The 10,454-nt window shown below is 37.6% G+C and overlaps 1 protein-coding gene across 1 annotated transcript; it reads left to right on the forward strand.

Annotated features, from left to right (window-relative positions):
- The first annotated feature begins 939 nt into the window (after positions 1-939).
- On the forward strand, positions 940-4,818 carry LOC115622572 (carnitine O-palmitoyltransferase 2, mitochondrial). The gene is made up of 4 exons (XM_030516551.1): positions 940-1,358; positions 2,384-3,112; positions 3,220-4,011; positions 4,417-4,818. Exons 1-4 carry the CDS (start codon positions 1,012-1,014, stop codon positions 4,562-4,564), a joined length of 2,016 nt encoding a protein of 671 aa, XP_030372411.1. The 5' UTR covers positions 940-1,011; the 3' UTR covers positions 4,565-4,818.
- The last annotated feature ends 5,636 nt before the right edge of the window (positions 4,819-10,454 follow it).

A 10,454-nucleotide genomic window follows, 5' to 3' on the forward strand; every position in this document is an offset into this window, starting at 1 on the left:
AAAATTTATAATAAAAATAGACTCAACTGCAATCTTATGATTCGTCTGTCTATATTATGTTATAAAGTTTGGATTTTATTTCTTAATGAGAATATAAAAATTGAAAAAGTAAGGGAATGAATAAAATTAATGAATATTCACTCTTTATAGTGAATTACCCAACGAGTCTTCGTTTATGATGAAATAGATTTTATATTGCAAGCACCTTACCTTCACTACAAGAATTGAAACCATGAACATAAATGTCTGCAATGCAACTCAATTTCATGTACAGAATACCCGGATTGAAGACGTAATTAATCTGTAAATAATAATATTGTTGCTCAATTAATATTAATATCGCTTTAACAAGAGCTCTATTATAATTTATAAAAAATGAAATTCGACGTAAAAAAAAGTAATAAATATTTAACCTCTATTTTCATAAATTATCAATTATTTAACATAAAATACGATTAGCATTCAAAAGAAACCTTATTTCTTTAAAGATTAAATAACATCTTAGGTGCCAGACTCTTTTTATTACTTACGAATAAAATCAATATTTATTAAGAGCAATCACCAAAATTTCATTTTAAAAAACTGTTTTTTTTTTCTTCCATTAAAACAAAAAAAGTGATTAAGTGATCTTAACTTTAAAAAAATATTTAGTTTTTTTTTTGTTTCAACTACAATTTTTGTTATTTCACTTTTTATTTACATAATATTTTATCTACTGCGCGCCAACATTCAAATTTCAAAATCGATAGGCGCGAACATCATCGATAGTGCTGGGCATGCGCAAGATCAGCTGAGATCTGGAAACAAAAATACCACAAAAATACCAAACAGCTGTGCACGCTGCCAACTTGTTGCGTCAATTGTGCAACTTTTTGTTGAATTGTTATTGTTGTTGATTAGTGCACTGGACTTTGCTACCGTGGACGCTGTCGTTGTTCTAGTCGTCGTTGTCGTGCTATTTAGTGCAGTTTGTGTTTCCTTTACGATCAATTAAGGAAGAATAACTTCAAAATGTTAAAGCTAAATCTGCAAAGAAAGAGCGCCAACATTGGCAACTTGCTGCTCAGCCGCAGTGCAACAACGACAACCACCCACGGCAGTCATTATCAGTATCTGCAGCGCTCCAAGCTCCCCACCATGTACTTCCAGCGTTCACTGCCCCGCCTCCCTGTCCCGTTGCTGGAGAAGACTTGTGAGCGTTTCCTCACGGCTGTGCAGCCAATACTGACGTCGACAGAGCATAGCGCCACGCAACAGGTGGTGGAGGAGTTCCGCCAGGGCGTGGGAATGGAACTGCATGCCAGGCTGAAGCAGAGCGATGAGGCCAACAAACACACCAGCTATATATCGAAGCCTTGGTAAGTATTTGGGCAAGAAAATGACGAAAAAAATTACTTAAAAGCAACAGATTCTAATTTTCAGAAAATCATTCATTTGTCGGCAAATAAATGTAAATGTAAAATAAACTTTCTTAAAAGCATATTGCTGTTATTTAGAACCTTTGTCCTCCGTATCGGCCTATTTCCCATTGCCATGCCTTTTTATTCTAATTATTAACGTAAAGTGTGCTGTTGGGCGATCCTATTGTTTCCAGCAACATCATTCATATTCGTAAACTTATTAAAATTTATCTGTAGCAATATCAATTAACCAATATAAATTATTCGGTTTAATAATTTTCCATTAGAATCAATATTTAATAACTAATGTATTAATTTCTTCTTCAATACACAAATGGATATGAAATAATTGAGAAATTTTTTTTAATAGTAAATGTATGAAAAAGACATAAAAAAAAGACTGTTCTCAAATGTGGTTTAAGTTTCATAACTTCCAAGCTAATATATTTGTATTCAAAATATGCTCATTTCTTATGACTACCTGTCCCAATCATTAATGGTATAGGTAATTTGAAATATATCCAGCAGATATATTATATATATTTCTTTGGTTTAAGCTGGTTCACGAAAACATCAAGCTACACTTTGGGGTACTCCACGGATCACTTTTCTTTTAAATTTTGGTATATCATTTTCAAAACAAACATTTCAGTACAATATTCTGCCCCAAAATGCTTACATATAGATCCTATCACTACAACTGATCCATGAGGAGATGGCTTACTAAGCTGCATGTCTCGCATTAGTCACAGATTGTAGTGATTTTGGCACCGTTGGTTTATGTTAAAACTTTCAAATATAGTCAGGAATTATAAAAACCTACTAATACTAATAGCAACATCCGATTTAAAATAAACGTAGAATGCATAATAACACGACCAGTCTACATTCCGAATTCGGTGTCTAGCGGTTTTGGTTTGAAACATTTTTAATGTTCATAACAATTTTCTCCTCAAACTCATTGAAAATATACATTTTTTCAGGTTCGACATGTATCTGAGCGATCGTGCCCCACTGCCGCTTAACTATAACCCGCTATTGGTGCTGAAAAGTGATACTCGGCCGCAGTATCAGCAACAGTTGGTGCGCGCCACAAATCTGATCATCAGTTCGTTGCGTTTCTGGCGTTCCCTGCAAGCTGACTTGCTTGAGCCCGAAGTCTATCACATGAATTCCAAGAAGAGCGACACACCCGCCTATCGACGCTGGATGTCTGTTGCCCCTAAAGCCTTCGCCACCTACGCCTCATATGCATTTAAAGCCTTCCCGCTGGACATGAGTCAGTATAACCAATTGTTTGGCACCTCTCGCATCCCCAGGATAGGCAAAGATGAGCTCGTGCAGTCGCCAAACTCGAAGCACATATTGGTGATGAGACGTGGATATATGTACGCTGTGAATGTTTTGGACAGCAGTGGATATATCGAAAGTCCCAGTGTTATTTTGGGTCGCCTGCAGGCCGTCCTTAAGCAGGATGCAGAGCGAGAGCCGACCGATGTACCACTAGGGGTGCTAACCACTGCCCAACGTGATGAGTGGGCGCGAGCGAGGGCGCATTTCGTAAGCAGCAGCAAGAATGCGGATTTGCTGGAACGTGAAGTGGATTCGGCGCTGTTCTGCGTCTGCCTAGACAGCGCTGAGGATGGTGTGTTTGATGAGGCGAACCAAGTACCGCTGCTTAAACATTTGCTGGCCGGCAAAGCACAAAATCGGTAAATGTCCCTAAATTGTGGTTCTAAATAATTTAAATCAAAAAAAAAAATAATTGAAAAGGGCGAAATATTTTAAAAAATTATTCATCGGTTTCTTTTATCTACAGCTGGTTTGACAAATCCATTTCGCTGCTCATCTGCGCTGATGGTACGACGGCCGTAAATTTCGAGCACTCTTGGGGTGATGGTGTTGCCGTTTTGCGGTACTTCAACGAGCTGTACAAGGACACGTTACAGCAGCCGTATGTGGACACCGCAACCGTGCCTACGCCTGCCATTGGAGCCAACATTGTGCGCGCTCTGAACTTTGAATTTGACGACACCACACGTGGCGCTGTGGCTGCCGCCTACGCTCAAAACGCGAGCATTGTGGATAGCCTGGAGATGAATTTGTTGCGCTATCCGCAGCTTAACAAGGGCGCTTGCAAGCGTTACGGTCTCAGCCCTGACTCCATAATGCAGCTATCCTTTCAACTGGCTTATCGCCAGGCCTTCGATCGATATGTCGGCACCTATGAGTCATGCAGCACGTCGGCTTTCCGCCACGGCCGCACTGAAACCATGCGACCATGCACCCTGGCCACGAAGGCGTTCTGTGAGGCAGTGTTGCAGCCAGCTCAGAGGCAGCCAAGTGCGTCGGAATTACGCGCCATGATAGACAAATGCAGCAGCGTCCATGGACAGCTGACTAAGGAGGCGGCCATGGGACAGGGCTTTGATAGGCATTTATTTGCATTAAAGAACATCGCTCAGCTAGAGGGCTTATCTCTGCCCAAACTCTATGAGACTGAAGCCTATAAGCGCATCAACTATAATATTATAAGTACTTCGACGTTAGGCTCGGATGCACTGCTCGCCGGATCATTTGGACCGGTGGTTAGGGATGGTCTAGGCATTGGGTAAGCACCACCGATATTTAATCAACTTGACTCACAACTGAAATCACACTATCACTGAGACTGAAGGCAAGGTCTTCAAACAAGTGCCTTCAAAACAGCTTATTATCCATCAATCATAACAAATTCATATCCTAACTCAAAACTTCTTTCAGCTTTCGGCTCATCCGTACGCCTATTCAATCAATGAACATGAATGTCTATTCGTAAAAATAATAACCTCAGTCATTATACATGATCTATAATAATAATAACTTACTATATAGTTGGATTATTCGTCTTATACCCTACTATTTCAAATTTATTATTTCAATTTAGAGCTTTCAAAATACTTACTATATTATTAACTTTTTTATTTAGCAATAAAAGCTAGTCTCCTCTTTCTTAAAACCATTTCTATTCTTACAGCTACTCCATTCAGAATGATTTCGCCGGCGCCGTTGTGACCTCTTATAAGAATCAGGCGAAGGGCAAGGAGTTTGTGGATAGTCTGGAAAATGCCTTTAATAAAATACGCGCCATCATCGAACAGAGCAGCAGTGGCAGAAGGAAGTAGTAGTCCTCTTTAATGGGACATAGTTTCAAGAATATTCAGCATTCAGGATTACATTACCCACAAAAGATTTTCTGTATTACTATAGCAATTATGATGCCAAGCATTAGAATCCTTAATTTATAGCCCGAAACTCTTTACTTTATTGCATTCTTTTCTCTCCGTCTAAAAGCCATAATCATAAGCCCGCAAAGCTTAGCGTAGAACTTTGCAATGCGAATGCGATAATAAAAATGAAAGGAATATAAAATAACAAAGCAATGTCCTTTCCTTAATTTGTTATGCAAACGGAAGCACAAGGAAATGGGCTGACATAGTTCCTGCTAGAGGGGTGCCGCGTCAAGTCGCAATAAAACTTGCTTGACACTTTCACCTTTCTCTCCAGCACACAGTGGAAAATTTCCTACCTATAGCTAAAAATAATCACATGAGTCCAAACGCGGATATCTATCACTTAAGGAAGAAATTTGGCCATTTCTGGAGATATAATACATCCAATTCCCCAGAAACATTTGGCTGTGAAGAATGTTTATTCGCTTTGGCTACCGCATAATTTGATTAGTGCTCAGGAAAGGGATCTCTGCTCAAAAATCTACGGAATACTGCCAATATGACATGCATACAAGTATAAGCCAGAAGCTTTCCGAGAAAAAAGGCTGCCCAGTTTGAATTCTATGGAATGAAAAATACAAGTGTCTCAAACAAATGTTGGAGCCCTTTTGTCCTATTTGGAAACCATAGGAAACTTGAGTCAAATTTTATTAATTTTTTCCAGATATTACTTTTGTAGTAGGAAAAGAGTTTTTGATATTACACTAACTGGATTCTTGAGCAATTCGCTCACTAGTCTAGTCTTAATCGAATGATTGAATAAAGAAAACGGACCCTGGTTTCCATTATTGCCAGCATTTGCCTTCCACATTATTATTACTGCTATAGACTTGAAATCTCCCATTGTGAAGCAGCACTTTCATTCATTCATACTACATGCTATTATTTCTGCCTAATGGTCTCCTTCCCCTGTTGGGCTTTTCAGTTGCCATTCGAGGCCAATCAACCCACTCGGAACAATGCACTTCGCACTTGCTTGTGTATATAGTATAGGACTTATCAAGTGTTGTTGCTGAAGTGTTGCCTCCGCCACCTCGCCACACCTTTCAACGCTTTTCGCTAAATGTGATGACATTATCAGTTGATTTATCGCCAATTTTGTTGCCAACTCCTTTTCGTGCATATAAATTTGCGACGGCAGCAACATAAACAAAATATGCTCACACTTAAAAAAAAGAAAGCGAAACTGTTTTCTTCTTTCACCCCTTCAGGTCGGCTGACATGTTTCGAAAGCGCGCTTCCATAGCGCCAGCAGCAAATTAATTAACTCGCTTTAATTCGCGTTGTTGGCAATTTTTTATTTACAGTTGATCTATGGCATTGGCTTTTCTTTTTTTTTTTTATTACTTTTACCACCATAACCCTTAATGAGTGACATTAAAAATACAGCTACTGTTGAATTACTTTATTGCTGCACTTCTTGTGGTTCAGAGATGGCAGAGATGGGGTGGAATGTTGGTGGAATGTGATTGGAAGCAAAAGCATCGTTAAAGACCGAAGGACATACTGTAAATGGGTTAAATAGACATTTCGGTATGTTACTTCCCTAATCCAAGCACAGTTTTTATTGTTACTTAATTCAGTACAATTCGCTTTATAAAATTCGCTGAATAAAACCACATTGATATCAGAAATGTTGTGAAGGAACAATGTGCAGATTTTAAATGGAAGTTTTAATTAATCAAACCGTTGCTTACAAACGGATGTTTTTTCATAAGTTTCTAAAGTTTAATTAATGCGTTTAAAATGTGAAGCTAAAAATAGCCATATCCCATTCCCAGCAGCTTACTTAAATATGTGTTTCCTGTTGGCCCTTCAAGGTTTGAGAGTTGGTTTATAGAGCAAAGCGGAAATATGCACCCGCTAAACAATTAAAAACCCATTAGAAATTCTCCAGCAAATATGAGAAAATGGCAACGACATCGACATCCTTGTCAATGGGGATGGCATGCGAGGATGATGGAGTGTGGCAGAGGGCGGGGCACATGCGTGTTTGATAAATGTGCGGGCAAAAGGATTTAATATGGCGCCCAAGCCTCATTAAATTATTAAAATGACAATGTCCGTTGGATGTTGGCGACAGCAACAACAACAACAATGACAGCAACAGCAGCAGCTGTAGCGATAGGGAACAAATGGACCCAGCCATCAACGTCGACCTTGCACAGTAGTCAAAACAGATATCAGTAATAAAAATATTTTTTCCTTTTTGTTTTGATAGCTGAAATCGTCCAATATGATATATTAAATCTTGTTTCTTGTATTACGCATCAAGCTTTTTGTAGCCTGACAAAAATGTTCGCACAACACAGCGTACTGCCTGCACAAAATTTAACCAAACATTTATTTAAATCTATGAGAATACCAAGTTTCATTTAACTTTTTGATACTTTTGATATTTAGCTCAGAGAGCCTTAGCTTAAACGCGTTAGTAATGCTTTTAGGCATGTATTCTACTAGGTTTTCAATAAGTTCGTGTGGAATATCGATCCGCTTTGTTTGAACTCAAAAACAAATCATACGCAGTTCAACTAAATTCATTACCATCGGGCTCAAATCTAATTACTTTGGTCGCGTCCGACAAGATAATAATTTAATCAACTTAATCTTTAAGTATTATAAAAAAGATCGAACAGCTATTATGTATAAACGAATTGCTTGATGCTTCTATCGATTCTGTAACAAATAAGTCAAATGTCATATTTAATAAGAAAACGCTTTTTAAATACAAGTGTATTATTAAAATTAATTAAATTCTGTACTTTGCCAAGCACAGAAGCTAAAACATTATTAGAAATTATAACTATACAGTCAATATGGAACAAAACACAATCAAGATTTTTGGCACAAACTAAAAACCCAGAACTTACTATTAACAGGATTGAACTAACTATTGTTTGAGTGGATTTTAAATGATTTCCAAATCTTTAAGCTAAAATAAACATATGAATGTGTTCGGAAAATCGATAACTTATTTTCTAGTTTAATTTACAAAAACCTAAATATTTTGAACATATTTTGTATATTGAAAATATTAGCATATTAAGTATAGGAGGGTAAATGTGTAAATGTTCTCAAACAAATTTTTTATAACATTTTGTTCCATAATAACAGTAAAATGAATTTGAATTTAACTTAAATATTAACTATTACCACCGAGAAAAGGCTTGTACGGTTAATGAGTCTAAGGTTTTCAGGTTCGAATATTTGGAATGATATTTTTTGTTAAAAATACAGTTTTAAATAACTTTTAATACCAATTTAATTTTCAACAAGCGTTTGCGAGTTAACTATATTTGTTTAATGGATTTGTGGGAGTAAATGTCGAATATGATTTAACTATAAGTCATAAATACTCTTAATTCACATTATAATGACAACTGATTCACCATTTCGACCATCGTGCGTTGGCGTCCCAGCAGTTGTAAAAGTTTATAGTAGTTCATTGGGCATACGACATGTTGCCATGCCATGGCAGATAAATAAAAGTGCATACATTTATCTACGAGTGTATATCTACGTGTGTGTGTATGTCTGTCTGGCTGCTTTTGTCTGTGTGTGTGTGTGTGTGTGTGGCGTGCGTGACTCGCGTTGCTGATGCGGTTGGTGTTGGCTCTTGATAAATGGCGACCATGGTTAAGTGAATGAGCGCAGCTGTTGCACCATCTCTCAGCCAGCCAAGGTAAAGAAAAACGAGCCTTTGCTACACACATTTAAGCCCTAACGGGTACTCCAAGGCAGATACTCAGACAGAAATCCAAGAGTAAATAGCAAAGGCAAATATACAAAGTGAATAAATTGTCCTAAATGTAATTTTCGACGCTGTGTAAACACACACACACACCAAAATGCTAAACGAGTCCTAAGTGTACAGAGGGAAAGCGTCACTGAAATCAATAATGTTAATTAAATATTAATTTTTAATTTTTCAAAACAAGCAGTGGGCTTAATACCAAGGGGCCCCTGATCAGACGTCAGGCCTCATTAAAATGCCGCATTGTGTTACTGACAGCAGTGCCGAGGCGTTGGCTGTAGGTTGGGCCAAAAATGTTGCCCACAAACTTTATGACTTGAACTGGGCCACCTTTTATTTAATGCTGATGGCCAGGCTGATTTATGGTTTGGCAAATTTCTGACTTTGCGCTGCCATTAACAGCGATTCCAAACACTTAACACTTAACCAAACTTCAATTTGTGGTCTGTGGCGATACTGGCAAGATAACACAACCACAAACTACTAACCACCAGTCACTAGCCACCAGCAACCAGCCACCAAGCCACATCCACTGCTACCACAATATGGTGCTGACGTCAAGGGCCTGGTATGGTGTGGGGGTTTCAAATTAGAAATATTGGACTGTCGTGATAAGAAGCGTGAAATAATCCTTTATTATCTTCGGTGTTTTTCGAAAAAATCATTTGACTAACAAGGCAGAATAGAAAGAAATTCCATTTATGCACTTGAATATATGAGATAGTTAATAACACCTCGCTTCCCATAGCTAATAATTTTAAATACCAACATTACTTTTAAAATTTCAAAATATCAAATGTTAATACATACATTTTTTAATAAATTAACTTTTAAACCAATTCAAAAATCATTCTAAAGATATAACATCACTAAACAAATACACTTGAATAGTACTTATATGAAAGAACTAAGATTGAAGCGTACTTGATCAATTAAACGGAAATATATATCAACATTTGAACAAAACACTAAATATTAAAAACCAATCTACTTCTATACATTTTATCATAGTCGGTTATGGCTCAGAATAGTTGTAAGTAAATTTAATTTAACAATGAGAAAACCTTTTCAACGAACGAATAAACAGAAATTTGTTTGGCTAAAACAGCTTTACATTTTTGTAATTTCTGACATGCTTTCAACAAATACCAAATGCTAAATACAAATAAAACCCATTAATAAATACTCTTACTTTATTGGAACCTATTAAAATTTTCACATTGACATTGCGCCTGCAATTGATGCCCGCACACTGTGCGTATGAGTTATATTTTTGCGCTCAATGGCTTTTTGTGTGTACTTGTACTTAGCAACAATGTTAAACAAAGTTAGGCAAAGCACAATGATATCATTACGATTGCACATGACACGGCATGAGATTTTGCACCCCAACCTATGACATACACTTACATTGACTTATGTATGTGATTTGGCCTGGGCCTGTAGCATTACGGGGAAGTGACCAATTAATATGGTAATCAGTTTGTCTATTTGTCTAATTCGAGTACAAAGCGAGCATTAATTAAATGCTTATGACATGGCAAATACACAGGCAGCAAAATTAATGGGCAGAACACGTGAGCGGTCAGTGCGAGTGCGTTAGTGCGTGCTCTGCCAGTCTCCCCCACTCCCCCCCATTTTCGCATTCTCTCTCTGCCACCTTGCCATAAATTATGTTAATATTCACACGAAATTGCGAGTGGAGCATATTAACTAGTTATACAATTTGGCAGCCACCACAAATGTGGCTATAGTTTAGCTTATCGGCTTACGATATGAACGGGATTACAAAATATCGTAGCATAGTTTTGTGCGCCGCTTATGAGGGGGAAAACGCTTTAAAAGTTTAAGCCCCAGGATTCTATTAACTTTTAACAGATGCTGGTGCTGTCTTCTTTTATGCGGCAATTTTCCAAAACTGTTTTAAGCTTATTTTCACACATACACAAGCACACAAACACTCTTTAGCACAGGTGGAAAACGCTTGGGAACATGTCCTACGTGCAATTAACATAAAATTTACGGGCA

The sequence above is a fragment of the Scaptodrosophila lebanonensis genome, unplaced genomic scaffold (genome assembly GCF_003285725.1).
Source record: "Scaptodrosophila lebanonensis strain 11010-0011.00,11010-0021.00 unplaced genomic scaffold, SlebRS2 tig00000043-arrow-pilon, whole genome shotgun sequence".
Lineage (NCBI taxonomy): Eukaryota > Metazoa > Arthropoda > Insecta > Diptera > Drosophilidae > Scaptodrosophila > Scaptodrosophila lebanonensis.